Here is a 14,587-nt window from a genome sequence, read left to right as displayed (position 1 = left end):
TACAGAACTAGAATTTGAAAAGGAATAGATTAGACAGACTAAATTGTGCTTACACCTTAATTAAACATGTAATTAATAATGAAAGTAAGACTGGTATACTATGTTGAGAAATTACCATTAAGATAAAATTGCCTGGAAAGTTAACCTAATAATGCACAGGTTTTAGACTGTCACGACAATATTTATTGCGCTTTTGATTACACACTACATTCACTGAAGTCATACTTAACATATGAACATGAACAATAAAATGGAAAGTTTGAAAAAAATAAAACATCCCACAAAACACAGTTAAACATTATAGAAGACAGTAACACAGGTGTGGTGAAAGATTAACAAGGGAGGTTACATTCAGCAGGACGACACTAACATGCAACAAAACATATTTAAAAATAAAAATCTAAAATGATCAATTCATGTACATTTATTCTCTTCATGTTAAAGATCAGGTTAGTTAGAAACATGAGTGATCTTTATTTTGTTTGGCTGCATCATTGATCACAGCATGCATGTGTCTCATACATATAGTATAGGATCTACAGCCTTGCTGGTTTATCAGCTTTCCCCCGACTGCACCTCCTAATTCAACTGAAGCAGTCCACCATCGCCAGCACAGGCATGTGAGGGACAGCTGCCCTTGCCCGTTTGTCATATCCCTGCAGTAGCTGCCAATGGCCTCTTCCATCTTTGGCCAGGCTAGAGGCCACAACCCCTGTCCCATTCGGGAGCGCCTGGGAACACTGGTCCTCATCCCACTGTATCCAGTCAGGCCAGCTGGTCTGGCCCACTCCATTGAGTGTGTTCAGGGTGGCATGTTCACCCTCCGTCAGCATTTTCAGGAAGCCTTTTGAAGACAGAATTGAGACCCAGAATTTCTTACTCATGTTGATTGGGTCCTAGCTACCTAAAGAATGGTTAGCCATTCATGTTGGTTTGCTTTAGCACCTAACGTCTATACCCACCCAGACACTCACCAGTACTGCCTAAGGCTGTTCCCAGCTGTCTGTGACCTTCTCTGGGACACTCAGTCTTCTCAGGTTCTGCAGGACAGCCTGGAGGGTCTCCCCTGGCAGGATCAAACAACCAGACACACTCAGACAACAGTAGCTCTCATAACAATGGTTAGCATCCAAGCACTGGATAGATTTGAAAACCTGCGATAGTTTGTCCTACCTAGCTCCTCTTCATACGAATCCAGTGTTGTCATTAACTCCGAGATACTGGTGGACTTCAAGCCTTCTCCACCTGAGGGAAAGAACGAGAAGAGAAATAATAAGTTGCTTTCCAAAGGAGTGGCAGAAGGATATTTGGTTTTGTGCCCATGCAAATGACCCGTCATCCAACAATGCAGCTCACGGCCACCCACCTTTTCCATCAGTATCGCCTTTCAGTTTTCCGTCGCCGTGGTAAGGACTGGCGTTGCCGTCGGCACTGAGGCGAGACAGGAGCTCGCAGCGGCAGGCGCGGGCCTTTTCTAGCACGGCATTCATGTCCTGGGCCAGCCTGTGGTTGTCTACCAGCTCTGTGTGCACCTTCCTCCAGGCCATCTTGTACTCCATCAGGCATCCCTCCATCACTGTGCGCAATTCTTTCTCCTGAGACATCTGGCCCTGCAGGCCCTCCACCTCTTCACACCGCTACACCAGAGAAGAAAGAGGGGTTGGGGGAGGAGAGGAGCGATGAAGTGGTTTAGAAATAATGTTTTGTTTAGTTTTTGCTTCTTTATCGTGTAGACACCTTATGTAGCTGAATGGCCATCTCCTGCATCTCAGCCTCCAGCTGGTCAGCGTAGGCCTGCTCCAGAGCATCACTAGGTGGCCGGGCACTACTGTGCCAACGTGCAATCGCTGAGGTCATCTTGCGCTTGGGTCCAAAAAGCCTGCAGTGGGGAAAACTAAGTAAATCAGAATGGAGAGACGTGCGATATTCTATAGTGCCTAGAGTAGGTCTGAGATGGACAGAAAGTCAGTAGCCGATAGAATGTGGATATGTCACAGACACTACGAGTGAGAGCTTCGGAGCCAAAGCTAGGTACGTGAGAGACCACGGCGACTTACGTGATTCCCACTTCCTTAAGGTCATTCTCTGTGAGGGTGAGGAATATCCTTAGGTCAATGTCCTGTTCCTCCAACAGGGGGAGGTACTTGGAAAAGCCAATCTGCTCCAGGAACTCAGCCAGATCCTACAAGAGGGCAGGGGTCAAAGGTCAGGTATAGATCAGACACTGCTCGAGGGAAAACACAACAGAACTCACTGAACAGCATGAAATATTCATGAATGTATAGTGATCCAACAACACTGACACGTGCCTTGGGACCTGCATAGTTGGGACGACCACCTACAGGCGAGCGCATCCCACAGTTCCCTGGGCCACCGGGCTGCACCGTTTCACTGCTGCTACCATGGCGACCCTTGCCTTTACCGTGATGACCCTTGTTTGCGCGGCGGGAGCAGCTCTTTTTAGCCTGATCCGAGTCCTAAAAAGGACAAAGGTACATTGTGAATGGAGGACAAAAGGGCTCAATGGAATCACCATTGTGGTATGTGAATGCGTCAATGTGCAGTCACCGTGCCGTGTGTGGTTACCTCGTTACTCTCCAGCGAGCCCTCCCGGCTAAGTCCGATCACGCGGGGAAGTCCCTCGCTGCTGCTACTGCTGCTCCTCATGGTGGGCATGTCGTTATCAAAGAAGGGGCTCTCATCTATAGTGGAATCACAGCAGCTGGATTAGCAACATGGAGGAATGGGTAGAAGTGTAGACTGGTATTTCTGTGTAGAGGAAACGTGTAAAGTTGCTGCTGTTCTAGGACGATCTAGTGACAAATAAGTGAACAGTTAAGTGTGCTTAACTATGTAGCCATACCTCTGCTGCTGTTGCTCTGACCATCCAGCTCGTTGATAGGCGAGGTGACGTCACGGAAACACATGCCCTCACTCTGCTCCCCGACATCACGGAATGCAATGTATCCCGGGGGCGCAACAGCTGGCTCTATAGGAATGTGAATAATAGCTATATCAAACAAGGTCCAACAGGACAGTATCTAGCAGCAGAGCAGTAATTGGATTCAGCAGAACCATTTCAACTTCTTCTGTGGAATAGATACAGCTGTAATAGAGAAGTAACCTAAAGAACGCTACCTGAGTGTTTGCTGGGGCCACCCACTCTGAATTTGGCGATGGCTTGAGGCCCATCGTGGATGCTGGGGCCCTTGGCTCGGCTGCGACTCAAGCGACTCAGTCTGGGGGGAGCACTGCTGTCAGAGTCCTCCGACGAGCTCAGGTCCTCAAAGTGTCCTGTGGGGGACAAATGTAGGTGCAATGAGAACCTATACTGCTCCACCACAATTGTTCCAAAAGTTGAGGTACAAAAAGGTATCAGATTTAAAGAGTAATCTTCTTAGTATGCAAGTCCTCCCCTGCACCTGCTTTGGCTTTAGGAGAGCGCATGTCAATGAGGCTGGCGATCTTTGTGTGGCCGTACATCATAGCGAGGGCACGGGCGGTCTCTCCTTTGGCATTCCGCTCATCTACTTTGACACCCTGAGACCAGATTTATCATATACAAACTAGGTTTAGTACCCCTTCAACAGATTTGCATCAGGTACGTATTTGAGACTAACATATGAAAATGACAGTACTGTAAATACTAGCAAACGGAAACCTACTCACATGGTCAAGGAGGCATTGTACAATGATTTCATGTCCAGAAGCAGCAGCCTCCATCAGCGGAGTGAAGCCAGACCCTGGCTCTCTGCAGGTGAGAAACGTGTCATTACACACGTCATGATTGAATAGTGGGACATAGATGGTTGTGGTTGTATTAATTTGACTGACAATACTCACCTCACATTGACATTGGCATTGCTATCCAACAGGAACTTGACCATCTGCTGGTGGCCAGTGCTGGTGCAGTGGTACAGGGCTGTCCAGCCTCGAGAGTCCTTCAGCTCCAATTCAGCACCTTGCTTTTGGGAGATAAAACAATTAGGAAATTGTTTCATAGTGTACAATAAAACCACCACCACCCATTACACTAAAATTAAACCTAAACTAAAGTTTATTTATGGTGAAAATTTGAACAATTGTTGATTCAGAAAAGTAAATCTGACCTGTATAAGGAAGTATGCAATGCTTTCATTCCCACAGCTCGCTGCCAGCATAAGGGGTGTCAGACCTTTGCCAGTGGTGGCATTAACGTTCACTCCAGCCTCCAGCAAAAGATTAGCAATGTTGTCATGCCCAATATATGAGGAATACATCAGGGGAGTCCAGCCACCAATGTTCTTGCTGTCCAAATTCACCTCCCCTCTAAAAAAGACATAGCAGGAAATTACTATCAATGAGTGTTGAGAAGCATCCAGTCTCTCTCACAAACACAATTGATGAGGTACTCACTTTTTAATACACTCTGATACCACATCATACTGGCCAATAGAGCAGGCGGTGTGGAGGTCGAGGGGAACATCCAATTCCTCAGGTCGTACTAAAGTGTTAATGTCCCCTAGCCACAGGGAGAGACTGACACCAAACTGCTCCGATTCACTCGCCTCGTCGCTCAACTCCGACATTCTCAACCCAGACCAGGCAAGCTCCCACTGCACGGCTGTAATCTGCACACAAGATACCCAATTTAGAAAGGATGCCATGGAGGAATGTTTTCTAGCGAGCAATCTTTGGCCTGGTCTCATACTATATGTGTTGTAGCCTACTCTTCTGTCATTGTCATGTAGCTAGCTAAGAAAACAGGCTAAGCAAATGTGTAGCCCCTTTTTGGATGGTGCTAACAGCTAACTAGCTACGTTAACGTTAGCTAGCTTATCTAGTCATTTTAATATAGAATCACACGCATAAAGTAAAAAACTAACAGAGCTGTTGGACAGAAGAAACAACAGTTATATTAAGCAATAGTTTAAGCATTTAAACTTACCGTAAAAACGAGTTTTTCTTCAGTTGCCTAGTCTTCAAGACTTCTCGTTTGCTTGTGTTACAATTACATTTGCTCGGGTGACTGCCCAAAGTTGTGCAGTCAATATTCCTGGTAGTTGTAGTCATTTTTCTTTGAGAACTTAATGCCTAAAGTAAACATTTGGGTGGGTAACTTCATTTCCCATGATTCCTAGCTCCAGAAACAGTCAGGGTTTTGTGGAAACTTTTTGAACCTCAACCTCACAGTATATTTACCCCAGTCATACAGTATTTGATTGATAGAGATACACTAAATAAGTAGCAAGAGAAACTATGGCATGAAATGTACACACTGAAGCTGCCCCATGGGCACATTTGTAACGTTGTTCTCCCTCCTGAACTCAAGACCATTGTTGCTGGACAATGCTAACCTTTCAGTTTCAATAAATGTAGAGATGGTCGTAGATTGATGTAACTTCAATGAATTCATGCGTGATGCAGATATTTACCCAAATAATCAATTTTATTAATCAAAAGGTTTACAATACTTAATCAAACCACAACCAATAGCATTATAATCAACCGAAACCATTATTCAGATGGAGAGCATTCAAGCAAAGAACTTTAAAAATGGCTTCATTTGTATTCCTCTATAGAGTAAGACTGATTTCTTGAGCAAATACTTCCCCAGAGCAAATCAGAGGAAGTTAAAGCAGAACTCTTCATTAGCAGGAGTGAAGACAAAAGTTGAGTTCTCCTGGTTCAGCACACTTGTGTTTGGAGTCTGTGCCTGTAAATTATCTTGTTGACTCTTTGCATTTAATTTTAAGGGTAGAGTCTCTGTTCTACCTTCCGCTTTCCTGTGGAAAATAGACTTCTTAGCAGGGTCTGCCACTACTTTGACCTGAGCCGATGTCATTGCTGCAATATAAAAAGATAAATACTTAGTTGCTACATATTTCTATCTATCATCATTTGCAGTATTTCTGGTCTGACTTTAGTGTAAGCTGCATGTTTATTTTTTTCACTTCAAGCCTGTTTAAATTTGAACTTCTATGTGTCTTGCTGTATCGTTAGATATTAGATATTACTGCACTGTTAGGAACTGCTAGGAACACACGGATTTCAATACACCTGCAATAACATCTGCGAAATATGTGTATGTGACCAATAAAATGTGATTTGTACTAATATCTGACTTTCTCTCTCGCTCCACTCACCAGCATGAATCAATTTGAACTGCTTGTGCTTCTCCTCCTCCATCTTCTTCCTGTAGTCCCCAGACATGGCCCTCATCACCTGCCTCTTCTTTGCCAGAGGGGCTTTGGAGCTGCGCAGCGTCTTAAGGGCACGAGAGGCCTCCTCCTCTACAGACAGCAAAGACTCAAGATATAATCCCACATCAAACTTTTTATGCATCTCATAACAATCTACTTCTTCACTGTTTTTATGAACATCTCACATTTGAATATACTGTTTATCGTACACTTCAGAGATCAACTGGATTATAGAGTCTAAACTACACCCACTCTGTTTTGGTGTAGCCTTCAGAGTAGCCATGCCAAACTCCAGCTGCTCAATGCACCAGTCCAGCTCTCTTTTCAGCTGCTGTTCTGTAGTCTGAAAAATACAACCAAAAGTTGAACTGATATACACCAGCCACACTGAATCAAATGTAAATATTAAATTCAAACAACACCATCACTCACCAGCATTGTGCCATCCTCCCCACGAGTCCCTTCTGTGTCTGTCAAGTTTGTCATCTGTTTTTGCTGTCCTTCGCTGGCAATTTTCTTATGACCAGATTTCTTATTTTTCTTGGCTTTAGAAGATGTGGTTGGCTCAGGTGCTTTAATTACTTGTTGAACGTTCTGGCCCTGAGGCTTTTCCTCTTTGGGCTCTTTCAGGGCTACAGGCCCTGAGGGTACTGGTGTGCCAATTTCTTTCTCCATCTCCCCTGGTATACTAACAGGGATTTGGAAGTTGAATGCAAAACCAGAACCCTGTTCTGTAGAAGCGGTGGATGTTTTTGTCTGTAATCCTGCAAACTGGTGTTTCACATCTGAAAGGGCAGTTTCTGCCCCCTGTGCTGCTGGTGCACCATCAGGGAAGAAGTTGAAAGTGAAAGAGTTTTCACTGCGTACCCAGAGTTGTTTCTCTGTTCTGCTTTGTTGGTTCTGTTCACCTTGGGCAGTGTCATTCACCCGGGGCTCAAAATCTGCTCCAAAACATTGACACAAATACAAGCACATGCAGAGACACAGTATTAAAACATCCTACAATGCATAATAATGTAAAGGAATTTATTGTAATGACTTGTGTCCTACCTATGACCAGTGTCTTATGCTCTGTCATGATTCACTCAGCACCAGCTATTTCCAGGTGACAAACTCTGAAGACACTCATATAGCTTCTGTTTCTCTCAAATGAGATGTAGATTGCTGCAGAAATATTATGCCAAAGCTGAACATGGCATCATGACATAGCTGAACATGACATAAAGTGTAACTAGCGGATGATCAGTATTGTTTTTGCACCCCTAAGGCCCTTTCTCACCAAGTCTGTTGCGTTTTTTTGTACGAATTGTTGTTTATTACGATATAGGCTAATGATATAACACCAAGCTAAGCCTATAGCTCTAGGTCTATCTAGGTCTACCTGGCTACGGCTGCTGAGTGTAGGCAATGCTCGCTGGGAAGCAGTTTCCTGCGCTTCCCTCAATGTGCTTGCGTTGCCATGTCTAGACACAATTGCATATGTTACAGTTACCTAGAATCAGTTTGTCAAATGATGATGGGGTTAAAAAAAATAAAACAAGCAAAAGTTTACATGCTGTTTATCATATACTTCCCTGTGCTGAGACACGAACACGATCAGTCTGTCAGACAAGTTTACCTTTGTGATAAAGATCACGTGTCCCTGAAAACAATTCCTATTGGTCAACATGTTTTTTTGGAAAGCGAAAATACGCAAAAATCAAACCTGTTTCGAATAAATAATGGCCGGATTGCAGCAGGACGATATTTCACAATTGGTGTGAATGGCGTCGTATTGATTTTTTTTTAACGGACATGGTGAGAAAAGGCCTTTATGCTCACCTTTGAAAAGATTCACAACGCTATTTCAAGCAACCAAATAAAAATGTTTGGCAGACTTTCTTCGAAACGACATGCATGCACCACTGAGCTGTATCAAATACATGTGTGACTAATCCTAACTGTGGCTATGTATGAACCGGGCCTGTAATCAAGCATTGTGTACACGTCCATCGTTATTCCGAACCGGCAAAGTTTCCAAATACTTTTGGTTCCGCTTTTCATATTTTTGTTGTTGCCAGATGCCACTTTCTAGATTGAGAATTAACTAAAGTGTTACGTTTAATTTGTTTACCGGTATGTTGTTTATCATTAAACGAGTCTCACACTTCGCTTGGATAAACTTGTTAGAAATGTGATTCAATTAGTAAAGAAGACTGCGTCATTTTGGTTTGACCAATACAAAGCGTTTTGCTGATGTTTGTGGGCAGGTCTACAAATCAGACAAAAAAAGTATAAATAGAATGTGCGGTTTCCCCTTAACGAACAGTCACCGAAGCGGTTCAAGACGGTATTTGAAAAACATTTGAAAATCTGTTTTGGTGATTTTATCTAAATTAATACGGTGTGTGGTTCATGTCAATGTTCGTTTTATGTCAATGTTCGTTTTGATATTATGTAGGTATCCAAAACCATCAAGCGAGGTTTTGTTGTTAGCTAGCCAACGTTGGCTAACGTTACTGTGAAACAGAACTAGTTTGTCTCGACAGTTAACTACAGTACCTACCAAGCATAACGTGTTTTAATGTTTACGATTTGCGACATACAAGCGACTCGTTTTGATTGTGTTGTGTGTTCTACGATTTTCGCTGAGTACGGTAATTTACCTCAACTAGGCCTTGAAGGCCATTGTGTGGCAATTGGAATATGATTCCTCGTTGTAGGCGCCATGTTACAAAATGGGCAGCTGCCTGGCATCTTTGAAGATGAACGAAACGTGTAGGTTACAAGCCGCGTAATGGTGGCTTGAATAGCAGATTAACAGTAGTTGGTGCGCACATTTCTGAACTAGCGTTCAGTTTGGTTTGCCCTTAACAATCTAGTAAAGAGTAGTTAATTACTGATTTTGATGGTAGTTTTAGTACCACGCCGTGGGTAGTTAGCTATGTAAAATGTCTAGTTAGGATAGCTAACGTTATTTTCAATTGACCCGCCACTGCTTCAGATAGTTGGCGCCCTGCTTCCAGTGTGTTCAACCATGTCCTGTTCCTGGCTAGCCGACTTGCCAGTTATCAAGTGGATATCTAGTTATCGCATATTCCACACGAGTATAATTATATTTTCCACAGAACGTTATTATGGAACTACACAATGCCGATCTCGATTTGTCATTTTGGTGCTTTATTTTCTTCTATTATGGCTGCCGTTTCCTACTAGCTGCGGTAGCTAGCTTGGCGGCGTTAGTATGAGGCCCGTATATGAAGCTAATATTAGTCCATTGTCGGTATTGACTTTAGGTGCATGTCAATTGATACCTTTTTACTGCAATAATCTAGTGCACCCACACTAGCCATGTCTCAACGGGTCAATTTTCTGGCCTTCAGTAACCTTGACTAAGGATCATATTGCGCATACTTTAATACTATTGCCACCTTGTGCCTTACACATTTGAATTTTATGTATTTTCAGTAGTCAAGTAAGCCATGGCACGTACTAAGCAGACCGCCCGTAAATCCACTGGCGGAAAAGCGCCCAGGAAACAGCTGGCCACCAAGGCTGCAAGGAAAAGCGCACCATCTACTGGCGGTGTGAAGAAGCCTCACAGATACAGGTAATACTTCACCTGGACCTTCTCGATTTTCTGCAGTGTTGGACTTCTGGGCAAATGTTGACTGGCCTGCAGATACTTATTTTAAATGTGTTGTGTAGGCCGGGTACAGTGGCTCTGAGAGAAATCCGTAGGTACCAGAAATCCACTGAGCTGCTGATCAGGAAGCTGCCCTTCCAGCGTCTGGTCCGTGAAATTGCCCAGGACTTCAAGACTGACCTCCGCTTCCAGAGTGCAGCCATTGGCGCTCTGCAGGCAAGTTAACTTTTTGATTTGGATTGGAACAGATTAAGTTTGTTGGGTCTAGTCACATGGGTGCTAATTTTAGAATTACCCATGTTAAAGTGTTGTTGGACCAACCAAAGTGGTGAGCGTGAGTGGACTTGGTTGTAATGGTTTGCTGCTGCACTAAAAGGGATACTTCGGGAGCATGCTAGCAGGTACCATAGACTTCCAGTCATAGCACCAAGGCTAGTTAGCATTAGCTCGCAAAACTTCCTTCATACTGGAACAACATAAAAATAGTCTCTACAAATTAATCTGACTCAGAAATTAAAGAGCACATTAAAAAATCCAAGTATCCCTTTAAATTAAGATGCAATTGTTACTTTTCTGAGAAATGCTTGTTTTCTCCAATTACAGGAAGCCAGTGAAGCATACCTTGTTGGCCTGTTTGAGGACACCAACCTGTGTGCCATCCATGCCAAGAGGGTCACCATCATGCCCAAAGACATTCAGCTGGCCAGGCGAATCCGAGGCGAGCGTGCATAATATGAACACTTTTTGAACTCTCTCTTTGGAGGGTAACTAGGTGGGCGGGCATGGTTGGGCTGTGTTTTCTCTGAACTATGAATTAGTATGTACTAGTTTCAATTAATTTTGTAATGTCTCATTGGTAGGATAAAGGCTTGTGATTTATAGTACAGAAGTAGCAAGTGTCTTGCCAAACATTCCTAACCTCTCAGGTTTTGAAAGTGTATTTTAGAAATGGTTGATACCTTCAGGTCATCTTGTAATGTGCATGAGTCATGTGGAGTAGAACTGTTTTAATCTCATTTTGGCCATTTATTGTAAATAAACTTTCCACTACCTCATGTTTGGTTTATTACCCCCTCCTTTATGGACATTCTGGGCTGACAGTGTACTTTCTTGGTATACCTTGAGTGAGGGGTAGTAGACATTGACCAGGCGTTGTAACGTTAATTCTGTAGAGTTGCACATTTACAATTTCTTTGACATGGTGTGATCTTTGTTTATAAAATGTAATCACTCAGCAATTTCCTGGTTGCTGAAATTCGAAATTCACCCAATTTCTGTTTTGACGTGTAAAGAATCGCTATTTTCCATAACCAGAAATACTTTCATCTGGTGTACCAAACCGAAAGTAAAACATGCTAATACGGAACTTGCCGTGAAGACTGAATCTTGAACCGAACGGGTTAATTTGCTTTCAATTCATTCCGTTGGGCCAACGACTTGCGACAAATGCGTTGAACTCGTTTAAGCATGAAGTTAAACCACGTTGCTGTAAACCTCATGCGATATGCTACGTAAGTACTACGTCGAATAGCATTTAGGTTAAAGGCAAATTAAGTGCTCTACACATGTGAAAATTAATGCCATGTTACATTATGCCTATAGCAAATGCATGCCTTTTTGTTGGCGACATTTTTTAAATATGCAGCTGTATAAAGGGCAGATACAAAATGGACGCCCCGCCTCTTCGGTAGAAAACGGATAGCCCTAGAAATGTAACCAGGCTCATTAAACAGCTATGGACACAAGGACTGACCATCCATGATATCAACATTGTTTTAACCACGTTGAGGCTATACAGGAGTCGTTTACATTTCAATGTTGATAAACATTCAAACAAGCTTAAGTTCTCATGGAGTCCCAACTAAGCTCGGGGCATTATAAAGAAATGTAATTGTAGTATCAAATGTGTTTGAGCATGTGTCCGTTTGCCCTACGGAATTTATCTGCATGAATTTGAGCTATAAAATCCTCATTCAATATGCTGGGATCCGCACTGTTCAGCTGTTTCAAGAGCGCTCTTGTCACTGGTATTAGAGGCAGTTCAGTGATCGAATTCAAACATTGGGTTTAAAGACATTTATATTTGTGAACCGCTACCACAATCCATATGGCGCAAATAGCTAATGCAGTGTGCTAAGTAGATCAAGTGATATCGGTATCGCCTTAGACTACACTTGTCATCCTTACCGCCAAGCGTTTATTGCAGTTGGATAATCTTTGGATGCCCGCAGCAGTCGCACCATCGGAAGACATACCCTGGGCTGTGTGTTAAGACTACGTTACCCAGCCAGGCTATGCGGTAGGCAGATGGTTAAGGAATGCCTTGCATGGCTAAACATGGAGTTTTCTAGCTGAAGTAAATTCATTAAACGTAAAACCTATGCCCCGGTTTGTCATATGGAACAAATATACATAACAGGCTGTAGCCTACAAATGCATATTCCTGCTCTTTTCCCGCGAACCGAAGACACTAGTGTCTGACTCGCTAAGGTGCAACCAATTAAAATGTGCTTTTTCGATGCTGATTTAAATTTAATTGAGAAAAGTATTTTTTGCAAACATCCTTTGAATTGAAAAGTAGTTCTCGAATCTAGTTTTTCAAAAGTAATCTGAGTACAATATTTTTGCTGGTAATGTAACGGATTTAGTTGCCGTTTTTGTAATCCCAACCCTGTCCATAGCCAACACTTTCCATTATTGGCGAGCATGCGCAAAAACCAGAGTGAGCATGTTTGACAAAACAATCAGTTGAAAATGTGATGGATCCCCCTAAACCTTTTGGTATGTGGAAGCTTGAACGCCAAAATGCTTTGTGCGCCACACCACACAGCATTTTACTCAAATCATTTTGGAAACCCCTCTGGTGGGGAAAATTGAGATGATAGAATAGTTGCACAAACCTGTCGCCAATTGGATGGAAATGTATACCTAAACTGGTAATTAGGACTAAATTGAGGCCATTTTAATTCAAGCAAAATTACTTATACAAAGCAAACATGCTCAGTTAAAGAACATTTAAAAACCAGATGTTAAAACAAGTGGCTCTACTAAAGGCATTTCTTCAAATACATATACTACAATTACATTTCTGCATCTGCAAAACATCATTCAATGTAACAACTTGGTTAATTTCACTCAGATTTGCTTAGTGTACATGTCATTCTGCAGAGGCTTGGTAATGGCACCTGCCATTGTATGTCAAGTATATACTGCATCAATGTTACCTTCACACCATTCTGACAACCAAATGTTCATCATAGATAGTCTAATCTTGATGAACAATGTAATGACAATTGGATTTTGGACCATAACTATTGAGCCTCTGCACTTATGGACACAGGTGGACAATAGCCAGAACATTACAATACATCTTATGAACATTGCTCATCGGCCTGGAAGCATACACCAATTGTGCATGCCATAGACAAGGCCTAATCTAGCTCAAATTAATAGTCTTAAATTATACATTTTTTTAAATTGCACAATATTATCTAGATTTGCTTTGTTCTTCATCTGAGAGTAAGCCAGGTAACTGTTCATAGAGATTCTTCTCAAGCTGTTCATCAATAACCGTCTCGCCCCTCAGTGCGCACCACAGCAAGAAGCTCACCCCTAAGAGACTGATGGGGAGGACTTTCCACCACGGCCGCTGATACTTGCTTCCCAGGGACTGGTCTACATTCCAAGTCTTGTGACTGGCTTTACTGCTAGAGAACTTGATGGGTTGACTAAACTCCTCGTCATCCTCATCTGCTGGTTTCTTTGACTTAGCCAGGCAATGGGAGGTCAAGCAGAGGGTCCGTATATGGTTCAATCTCAAAAGAAAAAGGAAAGCAAACTTTTTAGAATCTACAAAAACACTTAAAAAGCCAGTGACAACTGTTACAAAATATCAAGAAATTGAATTCAATACAATAGTACTGACGCAGGAAATGTAGCTAACTAGCAATCCCTGTTAACTAATGCGTAAATCACGCCTAACTGATCAAATATGAGGTGCCGGAAGCTCCAATAGAGCTCCCAAGTCAAATCGGAAGGTCAAATAACCAATGACAGTACATTGGGAACACTCATGCGAGTGATGATTTTAAAACCTGAACCAAATGTGTACTACTTTGCTAGCTTGCCTCTGTCAGTTTTGACTCATTGTCATTGAACCACTCACTGTCCATTAAAGTGAACATAAATAGCTATCTGGCTATATTTCTCATATTGTACATACCTCAGCTTTGTCTTGATACCATCAATCACAATCCTACGACACAGAGAATATTGTGACGAACTAGACAAAACACGTCCTATTCTCGACATTTTGTAGAATGGTCATGTCATGGCAAAATCCTCAATTCGAAGCAGGTCATGTAACATTTCGTTACACATATAACAACGAGCAAGATATTTCACCGGATGTATAAATGTGATGCATCCGGCTGACGTTTCCACTCACGACCAAATATGGTGATAACAGGAAAGCCCAGTAACCGGCAGTGGGCGAAGATGGAGTGAGAGTTTGTTGTTTTTCACTTTATATATTCACTTTGTATGTTGTCTACCTCACTTGCATTGGCAATGTTAACACATGTTTCCCATGCCAATAAAGCCCTTGAATTGAATTGAATTGAGTGAACTGCGTTTTGTAGACTTTACCCTTTGCAAAATAAAAAATAAAATAAAAGCCGTTGTCTAGGAGAGAAAGAGCGAAGAGGCCTTGAATTGTATACTATAATCCTAAATGCTAAAGATCACAAATGCAATAAACTGTGCTTGCATAAAATGTTGG

At 42.5% G+C, this 14,587-nt stretch overlaps 4 protein-coding genes across 7 annotated transcripts; 1 reads left to right on the top strand and 3 right to left on the bottom strand.

Annotated features, from left to right (window-relative positions):
* Positions 1-160: 160 nt before the first annotated feature.
* On the bottom strand, positions 161-5,030 carry anks3 (ankyrin repeat and sterile alpha motif domain containing 3). 4 transcript variants are annotated; one of them, XM_029629416.2, is made up of 16 exons: positions 4,928-5,030; positions 4,396-4,610; positions 4,110-4,308; positions 3,844-3,965; positions 3,670-3,751; positions 3,423-3,540; positions 3,139-3,294; positions 2,864-2,989; positions 2,587-2,702; positions 2,310-2,477; positions 2,058-2,182; positions 1,738-1,879; positions 1,367-1,637; positions 1,174-1,245; positions 963-1,066; positions 161-844 (listed from the first exon to the last, which is right to left on the bottom strand). In XM_029629416.2, the coding sequence occupies exons 2-15, from the start codon at positions 4,566-4,568 to the stop codon at positions 984-986; spliced, it is 1,953 nt and encodes a 650-aa protein (XP_029485276.1). In that variant the 5' UTR covers positions 4,569-4,610; positions 4,928-5,030; the 3' UTR covers positions 161-844; positions 963-983. The 4 variants fall into 4 exon arrangements, with proteins under 4 accessions (XP_029485276.1, XP_029485275.1, XP_029485277.1 ...); XM_029629415.2 differs by having other exon boundaries at positions 975-1,066; XM_029629417.2 differs by having other exon boundaries at positions 975-1,066; positions 2,343-2,477.
* Positions 5,031-5,409: 379 nt separating this feature from the next.
* On the bottom strand, positions 5,410-8,332 carry lg23h8orf33 (linkage group 23 C8orf33 homolog). Its single transcript, XM_029629418.2, has 6 exons — positions 8,004-8,332; positions 7,233-7,346; positions 6,615-7,123; positions 6,435-6,525; positions 6,126-6,272; positions 5,410-5,826 (listed from the first exon to the last, which is right to left on the bottom strand). The coding sequence occupies exons 2-6, from the start codon at positions 7,258-7,260 to the stop codon at positions 5,603-5,605; spliced, it is 999 nt and encodes a 332-aa protein (XP_029485278.2). The 5' UTR covers positions 7,261-7,346; positions 8,004-8,332; the 3' UTR covers positions 5,410-5,602.
* Positions 8,333-8,434: 102 nt separating this feature from the next.
* On the top strand, positions 8,435-10,862 carry h3f3d (H3 histone, family 3D). Its single transcript, XM_029629423.2, has 4 exons — positions 8,435-8,511; positions 9,630-9,771; positions 9,870-10,023; positions 10,411-10,862. The coding sequence occupies exons 2-4, from the start codon at positions 9,644-9,646 to the stop codon at positions 10,537-10,539; spliced, it is 411 nt and encodes a 136-aa protein (XP_029485283.1). The 5' UTR covers positions 8,435-8,511; positions 9,630-9,643; the 3' UTR covers positions 10,540-10,862.
* Positions 10,863-12,747: 1,885 nt separating this feature from the next.
* On the bottom strand, positions 12,748-14,221 carry LOC115106564 (ubiquinol-cytochrome-c reductase complex assembly factor 4). Its single transcript, XM_029629425.2, has 2 exons — positions 14,030-14,221; positions 12,748-13,622 (listed from the first exon to the last, which is right to left on the bottom strand). Exons 1-2 carry the CDS (start codon positions 14,116-14,118, stop codon positions 13,295-13,297), a joined length of 417 nt encoding a protein of 138 aa, XP_029485285.2. The 5' UTR covers positions 14,119-14,221; the 3' UTR covers positions 12,748-13,294.
* Between the last annotated feature and the right edge of the window lie 366 nt (positions 14,222-14,587).

Source organism: Oncorhynchus nerka, linkage group LG23 (assembly GCF_034236695.1).
Source record: "Oncorhynchus nerka isolate Pitt River linkage group LG23, Oner_Uvic_2.0, whole genome shotgun sequence".
In the NCBI taxonomy this organism is placed as follows: Eukaryota; Metazoa; Chordata; class Actinopteri; order Salmoniformes; family Salmonidae; genus Oncorhynchus; species Oncorhynchus nerka.
Note: the sequence above shows the minus strand (reverse complement) of the source record. Positions and strands in the feature narration are given on the sequence as shown.